This window comes from Marmota marmota, unplaced genomic scaffold (genome assembly GCF_001458135.2).
Source record: "Marmota marmota marmota unplaced genomic scaffold, marMar, whole genome shotgun sequence".
Classification (NCBI taxonomy): domain Eukaryota; kingdom Metazoa; phylum Chordata; class Mammalia; order Rodentia; family Sciuridae; genus Marmota; species Marmota marmota.
The window spans coordinates 167,115-185,553 of NW_026000240.1; the positions used below are offsets into that span (position 1 = coordinate 167,115).

The 18,439-nt window shown below is 36.0% G+C and overlaps 1 protein-coding gene across 6 annotated transcripts in view; it reads right to left on the reverse strand.

Annotated features, from left to right (window-relative positions):
- Positions 1-4,878: 4,878 nt before the first annotated feature.
- The window catches only part of Lmln (leishmanolysin like peptidase), a 72,713-nt gene continuing 59,152 nt past the window's right edge, over positions 4,879-18,439 (reverse strand). For 2 of the 6 annotated variants that reach the window (XM_048794237.1, XM_015486789.2), the window contains exons 16-17: positions 12,202-12,412; positions 4,879-8,445 (exon numbers count right to left, since the gene is read on the reverse strand). In XM_048794237.1, the coding sequence (XP_048650194.1) occupies positions 8,345-8,445; positions 12,202-12,412 (312 nt within the window). In that variant the 3' untranslated portion in view covers positions 4,879-8,344. The remainder of the gene's footprint in view (positions 8,446-12,201; positions 12,413-18,439) is intronic. The other 4 variants (XR_007344152.1, XR_007344150.1, XR_007344149.1 and 1 more) reach the window with 4 other exon arrangements.

Here is an 18,439-nt window from a genome sequence, read left to right on the forward strand (position 1 = left end):
TTTTTTTTTTTTTTTTTTTTTTTTTTTTTTTTTTTTTTTAGTCTTGGTAATTGGACCTAGGGCCTTGTAAATGGCAAATGCTAGATACTAGGTAAGTGTTCTACCTACTCCCAGCCGAATTGTACCCATTTTTAAGTAGAATCCTGTGGTTTTAAGCACATTAAGATAGTGGGCAGCCATCATGACTCTCCAGAAACTTTTCATCATTCCAAACTGAAACTCTGCACTCATTAAACAATTATGCCCCATTTTACTTTGTGTTTATATTTTAATATGATTCTTATTGAGTATTATTACTTCCAATAATTTAGACTAAGGAGAGAATCAGAGAAATTTGAAAAAACACATAGATACCCTGGGTTTGGAATCACATGCTTATAATCCTGGCTACAAGGGAGGCTGAGGAAGGAGGATTGCAAGTTTGAGACCAGCCTGGGCAATTTAGAGAGTCCCTGTCTAGGGGTGGGGGGCGGGGGAGGAAATACAAAGGGCCAGGGATGTAGATCAGTGGAAGAGCACCGCTGGGTTTAATCCCAGGACCCTGCACCCCACACACATCAAATATTTACAAGGATGATCCTGGCCTAGCATGCTCAAGGCCCTCTGTTCAATCTCTAATATTGAGGGGGGAAAAAAGACAAAGTATTCCCTATCAGTAGGGAATTGGTTAAATAAATTATGCTAATCTATATAATGGAATATACTAAGATCAGTAAAAATTATGTTGATCTGAAAACTCTATTTTATTTATTTATTTTTTTGGTACTGGGGATTGAAGTCAGGGGTGCTCAACCACTGAGCCACATTCCCAGCCCTATTTTGTATTTTATTAGAGACAGGTTCTCACTGAGTTGCTTAGTGCCTCACTAAGTTGCTGAAGCTGGTTTCGAACTCGCAATCCTCCTGTCTCAGCCTCCTGAGCCACTGGGATTACAGGTGTGCACCCTACCCAGCTGCATACTCTATTATCAAGAAAATGTGTCCTTTATATTAATCAATTGAAAGAATAAAAGAAAAAGTAGGATGTCATGACCCTGTTACATAATAGTTTAGTTTTTTCATTTTCCAGTTTTTGGTACATTATACTTATATATATTGGTGAGATTTGTTGTTATATATTCATCCATGTACACAATATAACTTGGCCAATATCATTCCCCTTTCCCCTTCCTTCTTTCTCCCCCTGATCCCTTTCCTTGAAGCTACTGATCTCCCTTTGATTTTCATGAGATCCCCAATCTTTCTTTTCCTTTTTCCTCTCTAGCTTCCAAATATGAAACACTTGTTTTATTTAATTTCTAGAGAAAAATAAATACATATTCAAATGAGACAATGTCTTGCTTAACTTGAAATGAGAAATATTGTCCCTTTGGTGTAGATGAGTGAAATTTCCAAATGTATTTTATGATCCCAGGTAGAATGTCTTACCTCTGTCTTCTGAATTACAATCAGAAATAATACATCTATGTCTGATGGAATATGATTAGGAATCATATCATATTGACTAAAAACACCTCTGTACCCCCCCACCTAATGCTGTATATGTTTAAGTGAATTATGATATTTTTTCATGATTGTAAATTCTACTGTCTTTAATAAATTTAGAATACTTTTTTCCCTGCAGGAGGTGGTAGCGCTCACCTATAATTCCAGTGACTGGAGGCTGAGACAGAAGGATCACAAGTTCAGGTCAGCCTAGGCAACATAGGGAGACTGTCTCAAAAAAAAAAAAAAAAGGCGTGGAAGATGGCAAGTGGCTGGGGATGTGGCTGAATAGTAGACAGCCTCTGGGTTTAATCCTCAGTGCCACAAAAACAAAAACAAAAAAGAAAGAAAGGAAGAAAGGAACATAAACTTCCTGTCTCTAAAGAGGGAATGTAACAGTTTTCTTGAAAATGGATGAATACCTTTGTCTAACCTAAGAAATATATGCTTTTTCTCCCTTTTAATTTGAAGGAAAGACCAGAAAGGTATATGTAAGCCTGGGAAAGAGGAGTTTCTGGGATGAGGTGAGTTTTGGATTTTTGTGTTTGAATTCTTTTGGCACTAAGCCATTTTCTTTTCTTTTCAGGGAATATCTTACCTGGCCCTTGGAAAATCTTTTCCTATTGGTTTAATAAACAATATTAGAATGACTACTTGGAAAAAATGTAGTTGGAATCCTTCCTCAGGCTAAACAACAAAATGAATTCCTGCTATATTAAAGAATACCGTGGAAATTAAAGAAATCACAATAAAATATAGGCACATAATTGTACTGGAAATAACATAGATGCCCATTAGTGAGGGGGTAGTTAAATAAGGAATGCTATATCTTCTGAGTATCATGAAATCATATAAACTATAAGTTTACTGATCTGGAAAGATGTGTTGAACCTTAAGCATCTTTGTAGGAAATTCAAGCTATGTCTATATACAGTATGTATAGGGTAGTTCTACTTTTATTTTTAATATGAATGTCTGTTCTATATTTATATGTGTATATATAATGGTAAAAAAAGTCTGAAAGGTATGTACCAACTCAATCCCTCCAGATTACTTCTGGAGGGATGGAAGTGGAGGAGACAAAGAAAGTAGTAGTAGTTTTATCACTAAATATAATATTTTTAAGAGTGGTAAAACTATTATTTTATTATTTCTGCTCAATATTTTCTAAAGAAAAAGGCTAAACTTTTAAAAGTAAAAAAATTTATAATGGGGTAAGGAAGACTTCTGAGTATAACATCAAAGGCAAAAAATCATACAAGGAATCATTTTAAACTTCTGCTCACAAGTGACAAGATTGTAAAAAGGATTGACGACACAGAACACTGTGATAGATGTTGTGGGTCAGTGCAGTCAACATCCATTCCTCCATCCTGCTGTGTGTAGAGGGTATGTGTTTCTGAGACTCCCCTGAAGTTACGATTCGGAATGTAATTAGGTTCTGTCAATATTTAGAAGGCAGATTTGAAACAGGGCTCATCTTTTAGCTGCTGTTGCTATTAGCAAACAAAATTATGAAGACTGACATGCTTAGAGACAGCTACACTGATACCCAGAGTTCCAGTGTCCAATCATCAGCCTTGAAGATGTTGACAGTTGTTGTAGGCTCAGGAAAAACATGCCATACAGAGAGCAAAACTGCAGAAAATAGAGCAAAAACGAAAGGAGCATAAGGGAGAATACATTGTTGAAAACAGCGTATAGAACAGAGTGGACAGAGATGAGAAAAAGACAATGAAATAGGGGCTGGGACTGTGGCTTAGTGATAGAGTGCTCACCATTTGGTCTTAACAAAAAGATTAACACTGGGTATGATCCTCAGCACCACGTAAAAATACAATAAAGGTATTGTGTCCATCTACAACTAAATATATATATATCAATGAAATAAAAATCAGGAACTAAAGATTATACATAACTGGAATTCCTAAAGAGGATAACTGAAAACAATAAAGATAAAATAAAAAAAAAAAAAACACTATTTGAAATAAAAGATTTTTTTTTTTAAACCGGGGATTGAACCATTGAGCGATATCCCCAGAAATCCCCACCTTTTTTTTTTTTTTAGTATCCGGTGATCCCGTCAGTTTTTTCTTTCTTTCTTTCTTTTTTTTAATTATCTGCTCTTTTTAGTTATATATGATGTAGAATGTATTTTTGACATCATACATACATGGAGTATAACTTCCCATTCTTGTGGTTGTACATGCTGTAGTCATTATTTACATATGAACATAGGAAAGCTATGTCCAATTCATTCCACTGTCTTTCTCATCCCAACCCTCCCTCCCTTCCCTGTTTTCCCCTGTCCAATCCGGTGAACCTTCTGTCTCAGCTTTCTGGGTCACTGAGATTATAAGCATGTGTCACCATACCCAGCCTGTTCAATTTATTTTTAACTTTAAAAAATTAACTTCTGAGCTAGGTGTGGTGGCACACATCTGTAATTCCAGCAACTTAGGTTGAGACAGAAGGATCCACAAGTTTAAGGCCAGGCTTATCAACTTTTGTGATAACCTGTCTCAAAACACAAAATAAAAAGGTCTGGGGTGTAACTCAGTGGTAGCTACTCCCTGGATTTAATTCCTAGCGGGGTGGGGGAGCAGGGGAGGGATTTGATTTAAATAAACTCCCATTTCAAAAAAATCTAGTGGAGAGACTGTGAACAAAGACCAACCTATATGTAATTGTGAACAAAAGACCAATCTAAAGAAGCTATACTCTATGTCTACAACAAAACTTAAAGTACACAAGGTAATACATGTATACAGCTTTATCTTCCATATGCCGAACAAATAACACTGGATTTATTCAGCTGCATTAAATAGTTAATTGTATATAGTTTTAGCTATTTATATGGAATATTTAAAACTCCTAAAATCTATAGGTTATGAAATTCCCATAAAGATCTAGGTTCAACAATTAGGTCACACAGCTATCAATTCCACAAAATGCTTGAGTCTGTGTCACAGGCAGAATAGTTCTGTGTGTACATTGGAAAGGCTCGCCTGGGGGACTTTCTCACTACATTCAGGTTATGAGGAAGAACTACACTCCATGACGATAGTCACAGTCTATCTGATGCCACCATGTAAATGTGGTACTTTAGTGCTCCAGGTGGTCCCGCAATGAAACTCCTGGCCTGCAGCATGGAACAAACTGTTCTGTGCATTGGCTTGGTCTGCTCTCTCCTGTTTAACTATTTGAGGGCTAGTCCCTATAGCTTTGCATAAGATCTGTCCCCATTCTGTAAGGACAATATTACTCAAATTAAAGTAAAAACTGAACTTTATTTCATAATAACTCTTCTTCAAATAAAGGAGCATAACTATGTTTTTATTCCTCATTCAGGTTTTAAAAAATTGATGGTAATAAGTAAAGACAAGATACAAATTAGTTTCCATTTTTTATTAAAATTGCTTTTTTTCTAAGGAATATATTACACTTAAAGTTCATTACTATAAATAAAGAATAATTTTCAAATCTTCTATTTTACTTATTAAAAGTGTAAACATAAAAGAAAATAATTCAACACTACCTCCCCTCCCCCCGACCCAATATACATTAAAAAAAAATTCTTCTTTTCAGGAAAGTTCTCTCTTCAGAATGAAAACTATAGACTATCAAAATATGTTCATCCTCCTGGACTGCAAGGTCATGGCGGGAATGACCAGTGTCCATTGTGAAATAGGGCTGTGGGGCTGTGACTTAAGTCCGTCTCCTTCTTTGGGGATTGTCACTCAACTGCCCTCAGAGACAGATTCTTCTCTGTCCATCAGGTGTCCAAAGACATGGACAGCAGTAAGGCATTGAGCAAAGACTCTGTGATGAGCACAACATGAAGGCTGCACACTCCAGGAGGTGGATCAGAGCCAGTGGTGACAAGCAATGTGGCTGAGAATTAGTCATAGAATATTACAGCTGGAAGGATTCTGAGAAATCATCTAGTTGTTTTTTAGATGGCCTCAAACAGTAAGCCTTCTCACACTGAAAAGCACATCAATAAAATTTTATGGAATACTCTGATAATATCTATTTATGTATCTTCCTAAAACTATTTAAACATCGAAAAATTAGGTTTCAACTTTAAATATTGATAAACTAAGCCAAAATACACTGAAAACTTATGTTAACCATATTTTAACATTTTTAGAATATCCATTTGGTCTTAACAAAAATAAATATCTTATAGGAAAAAGGTAAGGTTTGCCGATTTTAAGAAAAAAGCAAGGAAAAAGAATGTTTTCTGAGAAAATACCAGAGAGAACTACATTATGACTACCTAACTGCTTGCCAGTTTCTTTAAAGCTGTCAGCTCAAGGCTACTGACATGGCTTTTATTTCCTTCCTGTAAATTCTGGTCTTCAAAACCTGAGACAAATTCTTATGATATTTTTGATAACTGGGACCTTAAAACAATCAAAATGAATCTAAGTTTGAACTGAAAACCGAGGTAGTCAGTTTTTATAAGCACTTGACCTTTTTTGAATTGGGAGGGGACTCTAGTTCATTGTCCCCAAATTAGCAGCTCTGCATTCTTCTTCCCTGCTCCACTTAACTTTTACCCCAGCTGCAGCCCACTCCTAACCACCACAGAATACCAGCATGTATGCAATTTCAAATTCTTCAGTTCACAGCTGAATTTTAGACTAATATTTCTGCATTGTCTCAGATTTTAAAAGTTTTTGCTTCAAAATTGTCATATTCTAAGAGACTAAAATATGTCTCTTAAAATTTCTTACAGGTTTAGTGTCCTTCTAAGTCTTGCTGAGTATACTATGCAGAATCAGTTATAAACAACCTTGATTAAGCTTTACTGAAGAGAAAGGGAGACATCAATGCAGTCAGTTACCTTCAGGAACTCACAATTTCTTAATCTCATACTCCATCACATTTCATGTTTGTGCAGAGAAAACACTGGGTCACCAGATTCCAAGCTTAATAAATATATATACAAAAAATGTCATCCATAATATTTTCTTCATAAAGTCATCAGTGCAAATATAATTATATCAAAAAATAAAGCAAAAATATATTTCAAGTATAAAAAGCACCATGCTTGGAAACAATACTACCTAATGGCATTACTGCACAACAGTCAAAATATAGTCAAACCTAGCACTGTGAATCTCAAATATATTATTAATCCATTTGATTTTTTGGTGAAGTTCTTTATACAACTTTGTGGGGTGATACATAATCATAATAAGTATGTAAGTTTAGATAATTATACATTTATTTAAAAATATACTCTACTTTTCTTTCACCTTGCATAATTTAATAGATGTATAATACTGAGTGTTGTCCAGCAGACCACTCTTTCTCTTAAACTGAAATTAACTATGTTTGGGGCCCCAGCTTTCACAATGACAAATACCACAAATACCTCTAATTTATATCTCATGCAAACATATACTTTAGATTTATGTATTTTAAAAAAGTAACTTTACGTGGGACTGCCAAAACAGCAGTTATGCTGCTTTGCTCATTTAGCACAATTTCTAAACAAGCTTCCTTCAAGGGTTGAATTTTTAATGCTACAGAACTTATTAGCTTTAGAGAGAAAAACTGGGCATCGCCTGTCATTAAAGAAATTTCAAAGAGGAATCGCTAAATGGGGTTGGTGCTCTGGTACCACAGTAGAATTATTTCACAAAATCTATGTGGTAAGAGAGTTATCAAAAGCAGGAGGTAAAAGATACAAATTTCATCTTATGCATAAAAAATTTTTCAGGTATTCTAAATTCTTCCTGAACAATTTTAGTCCACTGAAAATAACCACATACATGTTTATAACACAATTTCTTTTCATCTACATTGTTCAAAAGGGATAAAATAAATGGTTTTGCTTCATTGGATTACAGCTGTCATAACTAATACCTGAAAAATGTACAACAATTTTTTCTTCTGGTTGCACATCTTCAACGTTTTTGCAGGGCAGTGTGTTTTACTCTCTGCTTCCACATTTTTTGGAGTCATTATTAAGTTAATGGACAATGAAATGGAAGCTGAGCACTGAAGATCGGTGAGTAGACAGGGTTAACGATACACTGATAACAGTTCAGTAGTAGACTGCTACACAGCTGGCAAAAAAGGCAAGCGGAATGAAATCACAAGACTTAGTAAAACAGTTTAAAACTCTTCAGGACAAACAATGAGAACAATGATACAAATGTACTATGGACAAGTGGGGCATGATGGCACAAGCCTCTATCCCAGATACATGGGAAGTTGAGGCAGGAAGATTGCCAGCAAAAAGCCAGCCTGGGCCACATACTAAGACCCTGTCTTGAAACCAAAACCAAATCAAACTAAACTAAGCCCAAATAAAAGTGTACTATACGTACAGCCATCAAATTTAAAATAAGTGTAATAGTGATGTAGAAATTTTAATTCATTATTTTCTGTAAATTAAAGGGCAACTGATACTTCTGAGGGCAAGATCCACAACTTACAATTTTGTAATAATTGGCTATTATTTGTTACTGTGGTGTCCATGATGAACTTGCTTATCATTTTAGGTTAATGAAAATGCTGAGGTATGTAATCACTCTGGGAATTTCACCAATTATCCTGTTTTCAAAAGAAAACTTCAGGGAGATTATGTATCTTGAAGTATAAGATGTGGTGACTTGTAATTCCTTCTCCTTCTCCAATCTTTGAGGTGGCTGGGTAGTTGATGAGGAGCGACTGCTGTGAAGTTTTGCTTCAAGGTCCATCGTAGTCAACAGGCCCAAGCCAAAGTGCCACTTCTACCATTGCACAGGTTCACGCTTGCCCAGATTTTGTGCTTTGTTCACAGGAATATGAGATAAAGGAGTTGAGAATTCACTTTTCTTTAAATTTCACTTTTCCATTCTTAGTGCCATACACAGAGAAGAAATCCAGCCAGCAGAGGAAACAGATTGCCTAGCAGAAGCCAGAGGGTGACCACCAGGCTGGAGGAGCAGGAACAGAGATCTAGAGTTGAAAACAAGAAATTAACTTTCCATAACCATTTTTGTGATTAAATCATACCAATTAAATATTGACAGATGCGTAGAGGTGAATAAGAACCATCTTAGCAGAATAGAGTGACATCCTGGCCAGGAATGGTGGTGCACACCTGAAATTCCAGCAGCTCAGGAGGCTGAGGCAGGAGGATTGCAAGTTCAAAGTTAGCTTCAGAACTTAGTGAGTCCCTGAGCAACTTAGCATGACCCTGTCTCAAAATAAAAAATAAAAAGTGCTGGGAATGTGGCTCAGTGGTTAAATGCTCCTGGTTTCAATTCCTAGTACTAATAAAATAAACAAAAATTTAAAAATTTTTAAAAAGAGTGACTTCCTGAAACCCCAATACACAGTTATTGTTTTTTAATATTATAAAAGAATAGAATATACACACAAAGGAAGAAAAGATATCTACCAAGTCAAGGTAATAATAAAATGGCACCCATGAAAAGAAAGAAGTGTCTTAGGGTGGTAACCAGCAAAGGTAAAGATGGTACGTGAACTTGGTTATTCTGTGATGGATGAAGAACTTTCTCTCCTTTTTTTTTTTTTTTTAGTACTGGGGATTGAATCCAGGAGTGCTCTATCACTGAGCTACCTCCTCAACCCTTTTTATTTTTAAGACAGTTCTCAAGTTGCCACATTGCACATGTTCAATAGTCACTTGTGGCCAATGACTATTATATTATTGAATTAGACAATGTGAATTACAGAATATTTCCGTTAACACAAATGTTCTGTTAGAAAAATTTCTGGCCTACTGCACCAGGTAGTGGTGGAGTTAGCTGGAGTTACTTATAACACAGGTCTTTATCTCCTGATTTCGTAATCAATAATGAAACTGTCTTGAGCAATAAAGAACAATTATTTAATTGCTTCAAGCATTTAGAAGTAATGAGTATGGAAAAGGAAGGAGAAAAGAAGATAAGTTTAACATACTTTTTTTTTTTTTTTTTTAGTTGTTGATGGACCTTTATTTCATTTACTTACTTATATGTGGAGCTAAGAATTGAACCCAGTGCCTTACACATGCTAGGCAAGTGCTCTACCACTGAGCCACAACCCCAAGTTTAACATTCTTAAAAGACACTGCAACTGTAAGGAAGCTATGTGAACAAATCATTTGAGAAAAACAACATCGACAAAAATCAGAAGAATTTGGGGAGAGAAATATCATTACACTTCCTCCAGAATATCAGCAGTTTTAATGTTTTAAAGTCACACTTACAAAAATACTTTAATTCAGAAGACAGATTAGGGATGATTGTTTAATAATTATTAATATTATTCATACAAGTACATTTCAAGTGTCAACATTTTTACAATTTGTTGGTCAATAAAAACTGTATTAAAGAGAAACAATCTACCTAAAAGAAATAGCATATGTAAAGTCTGTCCAGGTCCTTAGTTCATAGTTTAACATGTTCAGTTAAAGCTCTGTGTGTGCTCTATTCACATGTATTAGCATATATGGGAGGATGTGTTATTCTACAATTTCAACAGTGATGCTTACAAACTATAAAAGTAATGCTTGAAATTATCCATTCTTATAATATTTTTGCACATTTTTCAATATCAGTGTTAGTAATTTGAAGTTTACAATGTTTTTGAGCCTGCCTCCTATTGAACTGGCAAGTTAACATGAAAAGAAATAAGACCACAACACAAAGGCCTCAGAAAAAGGACTGATAAAGAGGGAAGCAGGATAAAAAGTAGAGTGTAAAGTGCCATGATCAAGTGCTGCCCACCTCTTTTCAACAGACTCCCTAGTCTTTTTTTTTTTTTTTTTTAAATATTTATTTTTTAGTATTTGGCGGACACAACATCTTTGTCTGTATGTGGTGCTGAGGATCGAACCCGGGCCGCACGCATGCCAGGCGAGCGCGCTACCGCTTGAGCCACATCCCCAGCCCCCCTAGTCTTTGTCATGCTCCTAGGTGGGAACTTTTCAAAGGCCCTTGACTGGGTCTGGCTTTCTCATTCCTACACATTCTTCTCCTGGATTCCAAAGAATTTTACCCCTAGCCAGCTGGAGTTAATGCTCCCTTTATTTCAACTCAAAGGCTAGTGGTCTGAATCCCTGCTTGTCTCTTTGACAATGAGATGGTGATAGTTTCTTACAATTAAATCTGGGATTAGGTCTGAGAATGAGAACTCATCAGAACTATCTATTTATGGATTTTAGCCAAAGTAATTTAATAACAACTGTAAGAAAACTAAGTCTTCCAATCATCTCCACATCAAAAGTTAATTGAGCGGATTTATTACTATATTTACTGTATATTACATCAAAAGGTGTAAGGCTTTATAGAATTTCAAATAATTAATTGTGTGATTACTATTAGTGAAAGACCCTAGCCCAGTAACCCCGAGGCTTAGTTACAGAATAACCAGGCCATGTCACAAACCTGCGCAGGCACCAGAAGTGTTTTTGAAATCAGTTAAGTGTAACCGATTAAAAGGAAAAAAACAGGATGGTTGGGAAAGAGCAGAAGAATAGATTCCAGGGCATGCCTGACTAAACAGGGGCTAATAAGCAGGAATAGAAAAATTAGAGTGCTCATATGTAACTGTCATATGGTGTAATTCCAGGAACATAAAATGAAAAATAACTTTACCCTTTAGGTAACCTGTATGTTGGGTTCAAAATCACCAATAAGAAACCTGTTGCTCACCGCGCGCGCGCGAAACCTGCCCCCTTGACCCTATAAAAAACCTGTACCCCAACGCCCGGGGTGCCAGTTCACCAAAGCTCCGGCTGAGGTTTCGCTGAGCACCCACAGGCGCCTGTGTATCAATAAATCGCCTCTTGCTTTTGCAGCCAGTGCCTCGTGCGTCTTTCTTGGACAGGGAATCCGTGGGTCTTTCATTAGAACTGCAGAAAATTCAGCTAACTAAAATACTGTGAAAAAAAAAGAGTTTGAACCTGGCAGGCTTAGAAATTCTGTCTGCAAAGACAGTCCTTAGCTACTGTCTTGGAACTGCTGTCTTCTGGACTTCATCCTATGCACATTTTCCCTTTGCTAATTTTGTTTTGCATCCTTTTGCTTTAACAAGGCTAAGCCTTAAGTATGTCAAGTCCTGTGAGTCCTTCTATTGAGCCAACAGAACTAAAGGTGATCTTGAAGACCCTCAACGTAAGTACTAATCTCCCCAAACTCACCTCCTGCTAAAGCCCCTAGGACTTGGAAAAGAAAGGAAGTTAATCCTAGAGGTGGAAAAACTTTCACGTGTAAACTGAATGTAGCCCTGTATTTTCAACCAGAGCACAGAAGAGACAAAGGGTTGTGAGTGCAGTTTCATTTTTAAAAATAACTGTAGTTAAGAAAATAAAACACTGCATGAGATTTTTGTTGTTCATATTCTAAAATGCTGTGCTGCCATAGATTTACTCACAGTTCATTTAAGCCACAATTTTAATTGAGAATTCATGAATTCTGTTCTTACAATCTTAGTGATGGGTTGTGAGCCTCAGTATGAACAATTGATAATGAGAAAGGCATTCTTCTCAAGTCAGATTTTTCAATCCTCCTTCTAGCTCTAAAGAACTGTCTCCTTACTACTTTAGAGTTCTATAATGGCAGGAAGAAGGATTTCGCTACAAGCTGCAACCAGGAGAGAAGCAACTCAACTTGCTCCAGGCTCTTATAAAGGTAATTTCAACACTGTGTAGGAAAAGTCCCCTCATTACTTTCCCTCTTAGTTCCAACCACAAAGAGTACTCACCCAGTGGAAGAGCTCGGGTCAGGTTAGCCACTGGGGGATCTGTCTCTGGAGGACACTGCTCACAGAAATCCCAGCATGATGGACAGAGCAGGTTTCCCTCATGAATCCAACCATTCATCTGAATACTGACAGGGAGGACCTGTCCAGCCCGGCTGCATAAATATGAAGTATCTTGGACCCAAACCATTAGACCTTGAAGAGAACAAGAAATCTTCCAATAGGGAGGAAAAAAAAAAATCACATCAGTAAGATTCTAGGATATGAGATTTCTCCTTCAATTGCAGAAAATATACTAAAATTCACTAGAAATATTGGCTATAAAGCACAATTTGGCATTGAGCATACTTTTATATATATATATATATATATATATATATATATATATATATATATACACACACATATATATATGTATATATATATATATATTTTTTTTTAACTGTAGTTGAACACAGTTTTATTTATTTATTTTTATGTGGTGCTGAGTATTGAACCCAGGGTCTCGCCCATGCTAGACGAGCGCTCTACCGCTGAGCCACAACCCCAGCTCCCCCAGCATACTTTTAACTCATAGTTTCTAAAAGATTTTCACTCTAGTAGTGTGTGTGTGTGTGTGTGTGTATGTGTGTATGTATGTAAATATATATATATATATATATTTAGTTGTTGATGGATCTTTATTTTATTTGCTTATTTATTTGTGGTGCTGGGAATTGAACCCAATGCCTCACAAGCACAAAGCAAACGCTCTACCCCTGAGCCACAACCTCAGCCCCTGTGGTGGTATTTCTTAAACTCTCAGTTCAGCAACTGGAATTCACAGACCCTGAAGCCAACTTATAAAGAATAATATTTCTATATTTTTCAGCATCCTTCAGCCTAAATCTCTGTGAAATAGCCATCAATCATTTCACCTCTCTCCACAAGTCAGGAGATTTTGTAAGTCAAATTTTATCAGTTATCTAAATCATTAAAATAATATATATTCACTGTAAAGAAAAAAAGCATACAATATAGAAATGTACATAGGGAAAGTTCTTCATTCTTTCTTCCTACCCCAGATCTTCTGCTCAGAGATACAAATTCATGGTGATTTTATCCAGATTGGTAACATCTTTTTTTTTTTTTTTTTTAAGGTACTAGGGATTGATTCCCAGGGAGCTTTACTACTGAGCTACTCCCCAGCCCTTTTTAAGTTTTTATTTTGAGACAGGGTCTTGCTGAGTTGATGATGCTGGCTTTGAATTTCCTGCCTCAGCCTCATGAGTAGCTGGGATTACAGGTATGTGCCACTGTATCTAGCTAGACTAGTAACATCTTGAAAGGCAAGATTCAAATCTCAACTGCAGGGGTCACTAATGTTTTTTAACAAACACATTAAAGACAACTTTCAAAACATTTAAAAATCACTGTGTCTTCTTCAAAGTCGTTTCCTACAAAGACTTCATGTTAATTTCAAATATGCTACTTCACACTGAATATTTCTGGAACTTCTTTCTTGGAACTACCTTCAATGTCAGTGAATGCTTCTGAATGTGTCTGAGGGCAACAAATTTTTACTTGCCAAAGTAGATGCAATTTATGGAAATAGCCCAAAGCTGCCCAGAACCAAGTCTGATAAATGTAGCTGTCTAAACTATTTAACATAAGATTTAACATAGGGGTAATAGAAAACATTAAAGTTTATTTTCTTAGTTATTAAACTACTTCAAATGGCAATTTCAAAAGAAGAATTACAAAAGTACATTTGAACAATGAGTCATTTAAAAAATAACTCTATCATTAGTGAAGTTGAAATATAAGACTAATTTGGAAATTTGTTACAATAAGTACAAAAAACAAACTACAAAGTGACCTTTTCCCTAAGTCTGTCACTCAATAGTGCAAAGTAATCATTATTTTAAGCAAGAATTGATTGAGCATTATGCTTGGTGCTGAAAAGAATACCAAAGAAGTCCATGATACAGTGTCAGCCTTCTTGAACCTTTAACTAAGATAAAAGACATAACATATAACTTTTTCCTTAAAAAAAGACTATGAAGGGCTGGGGTTGTGGCTCAGCTGTAGAGTGCTCGCCTGGCATGTGCAAGGTGCTGGGTTCGATCCTCAGCACCATATTAAAAAAAAAAATAAGTACATAAAATAAAGATTTTTTTAAAAAAGACTATGATTAAGAATTGAAAATCGGAGCCCGACCCTACAATATGTAGATCGGAGCCAACTTTTTCTTCTATCAGACGCAGAGTCTCTGATTTGATATCTAGCTCCTTGATCCACTTTGAGTTAACTTTTGTGCATGGCGAGAGGAGGGGATTCAGTTTCATTTTGTTGCATATGGATTTCCAGTTTTCCCAGCACCATTTGTTGAAGATGCTATCCTCCCTCCATTGCATGCTTTTAGCTCCTTTATCAAATATAAGATAGTTGTAGCTTTGTGGATTAGTCTCTGTGTCCTCTATTCTGTACCATTGGTCCACCCTCCTGTTTTGGTACCAGTACCATGCTGTTTTTGTTACTATTGCTCTGTAATATAGTTTTAAGTCTGGTATCGCTATACCGCCTGATTCGCACTTCCTGCCTAGAATTGCTTTTGCTATTCTGGGTCTTTTATTTTTCCATATGAATTTCATGATTGTTTTATCCATTTCTACAAGAAATGCCGTTGGGATTTTGATTNAACCCAAGAAGCAACATGATGGAATTTGAAGAATACAGGAAGGCCTGGAATTGCTGGCACCAGAAATCAAGAAGTATAGGCTACAGATAGAGAGATTAAAGTTTATTTTAGTAAGAGTTAGGTCTATTTCTGGTGTTCTTAAACAGCCTGTATATATTGAAGAACAACTGAAAAGCAATTTGGAAACTCTGAGTATGTACATAAGGCCTGTTGACCACTATCTTCACTACAATTTTAACTCTTTAAAAAATAAAGAGTTAAAAAAAAGAATTTACCAGCTTCCAGAGGGGAAAGAAAAAAAGATTATATACATTAAAAAAAAATCACAGTGGGCTGGGGATGTGGCTCAAGCGGTAGCGCGCTCGCCTGGCATGCGTGCGGCCCGGGTTCGATCCTCAACACCACATACAAACAAAGATGTTGTGTCCGCCAATAACTAAAAGAAATAAATATTAAAAAATTCTCTCTCTGTCTCTCCATCTCTCTCTCTCTCTCCTCTCTTTAAAAAAAAAAGAATTGAAAATGGTAAATACAATAGCAACAAATATTAGAAATTTTCATGTTAAAATAGCATTTATACCCTAAGATGGACATGGGATTCATTCATTTGTTTGTTTTAGTACTGGGAATTGAACCCGGGGTGCTTTACCACTGAGCTACATCCCCAGTCCTTTTTATTTATTTATTTATTTAAAAAATTTGAGACAGGGTCTTGCTAAGTTGCGGAGGCTGGCCTTGAACTTGAGGTACTCCTGTCTCAGCCTCCATAGTCACTGGGATCACAAGTGTGTACCACTACACCCAGCAAGGATTTGGAGCAGAGTAAGGTACATATAGACGTTACAGTTTGGGAAGAAGAAGAGAATTAGATGAGTGTTGATGGGAAAACTCCCTTGATGAAACTAATTCTGGAAATTAAGTGTTGGCAGACAAAGTAGATGTACAAGAAGTAGAAGACTTAATAGACTCAAGCAAGCTGAATCAAAATCCAGCAGCAAGGAAACCCAAGAAGCAACATGATGGAATTTGAAGAATACAGGAAGGCCTGGAATTGCTGGCACCAGAAATCAAGAAGTATAGGCTACAGATAGAGAGATTAAAGTTTATTTTATTAAGAGTTAGGTCTATTTCTGGTGTTCTTAAACAGCCTGTATATATTGAAGAACAACTGAAAAGCAATTTGGAAACTCTGAGTATGTACATAAGGCCTGTTGACCACTATCTTCACTACAATTTTAACTCTTTAAAAAATAAAGAGTTAAAAAAAAGAATTTACCAGCTTCCAGAGGGGAAAGAAAAAAAGATTATATACATTAAAAAAAAATCACAGTGGGCTGGGGATGTGGCTCAAGCGGTAGCGCGCTCGCCCGGCATGCGTGCGGCCCGGGTTCGATCCTCAGCACCACATACAAAACGAAGATGTTGTATCCGCCGATAACTAAAAAAAAAAATAAATATTAAAATTAAAAAAAAAAAAAATCACAGTGATATTGAGAGCCAAAATGCAAAGGAAAAATTCCTTCAGAATTATGATGGACAATGATTTTCAAAAAGAAAACTATACCCAAACTACTGAAGAATACTAGAATATGCCACCGCCAAATATGCCATTTTGGCATAACAATTATTTAGAGCTAAAGGCACTTGAAAAACAGCAGAACAAGGAAAATGTTCTGACTCTCCCTCTCTTCTTGAAAGATGTCCTCCCTGGGACTGGGGTTGTGGCTCAGGCATAGCGTGCTTGCCTAGCATGCGTGTGGTACTGGGTTCGAATAAAGGTCCATCAACAACTAAAAAATATTAAAAAAAAAAAAAGATGTCTTCCTTATTCCAGGATAAAAGAAACATCACTGGAGCAAATTTTAGTACAAACAGATGCTGTTAAAATAATTCTCATCTTCCTTTAGCCTCCCCATATCTTTTACTTATTTTTCCATAATTGCTTCCCTTTGTTTAACCTAGTAAAAAAGCATCTAGATTTTACCACTTCTTTCATATGAAACTTTTATTAAATAAACACATATGCTTTACTCCTGGAAATGTACCTTTTGCCAACTTAATCCTTAGGCCCAGCTTGAGTCTTGCCTTCCCTACACTATCATCAAGTATAAGGGCAGGATAGTGATACTTTCATACGCTAGAGGTCTCAAAATTCTCCTCTCCCAGATACTCCTCAAAAATCCACCAGGGGATATGATCCATTAAAATGAAGGGGAAAAAAAAAAAAACCTAGAAGTAAGGGAACCAATATAAGAAAGGGACAGAGGCATCTCCAGGATGATCTTGACTGGAGAAGGAAAGGGACAGTTATGTTATAAATTTAAAGGTTATCTTTATCCAGATTAGTGTAGATTAGAAATTTCCAGAGGTGATTTTCGTAAGATTAAACTGATAGAATACCTAAAGTATCTAAACTGATAGAATACCTAAAGTATCTGATTATATGAAACTAGATGAGTCCAAGGAAAAAAGTTTGGAATTAAATTAGTGTTAAATAAAGAAAAACTGAATGAGAAAACAAGATATTAGTTATTAAATCCAGAGGGAAAATTTTGGGGGGAGAATTAGAGAAGTAATCATTGTAAAACACATGGCTTCACATTTACATAGTCATCTTAAGGTAAATATAATGAAAATATACCTATCCAAAATTACTACAGAGAAGATGGAGAACTAGGAAGCGAATGTAATATGAAGAAAAGGTGAAAGAGCTAAATACTACCAAATGGGCAGAGTGAGGAAAAGAAATAAGCTGTATTATTGTTATGTAGAAGGCGGTCCTTGTTTATAAGAAATATGAATTAAAGTATTTAGGAGTGAAAGTATTTAGCAGGTAGCATGCCTGCAATTTGCATGAAATGACCCAGAAAAAAATTTTTTGAGCCATTCTGAGAGTTTTTCAATCAAAATAAATAAAAACAACAATCATGAAACCAATAAACAAAAATGCCCCAAAGCCCCCCAACACAAAAGAGCTAATCAAACTGTTAATCATTAAGAAATCAAACACATTTTCCACATAAATAGTACTAGTATTAGAAAAAATAACTGACAATATTTTGGTACAGTGAAAGTAGAGCCAATCTTTGCAGATGGCATGGTAAGTCTATATAATCCCTTCATAGTGGTTGAGATTTATAAAACATTAAAAGAGCTTAAAAAGGTCACCTTCCTATTATACTTGTCACTGTTCTTGCTTTGTCTCCTTCAATATTCTCACTTATGGGAATTTATTTAAAAATGTAAATATATTTATAAAAGCATTTTTATATGGTGAAAATGGAAATAAATTCAATATGTACGAGAGTAACTTTCCTAATTATAATACTTTAAAATGATGCCGTGTTCTGTAGCCATAAACAACAATAAACATTTTTTTTTTAAAGAGAGAGAGAGAGAGAGAGAGAGGGAGAGAGAGAGAGAGAGAGAGAATTTTTAATACTTATTTTTTAGTTTTCAGCGGACACACATCTTTGTTTGTATGTGGTGCTGAGGATCGAACCTGGGCTGCACGCATGCCAGGCGAGCACGCTACCGCTTGAGCCATATCCCCAGCCCAAC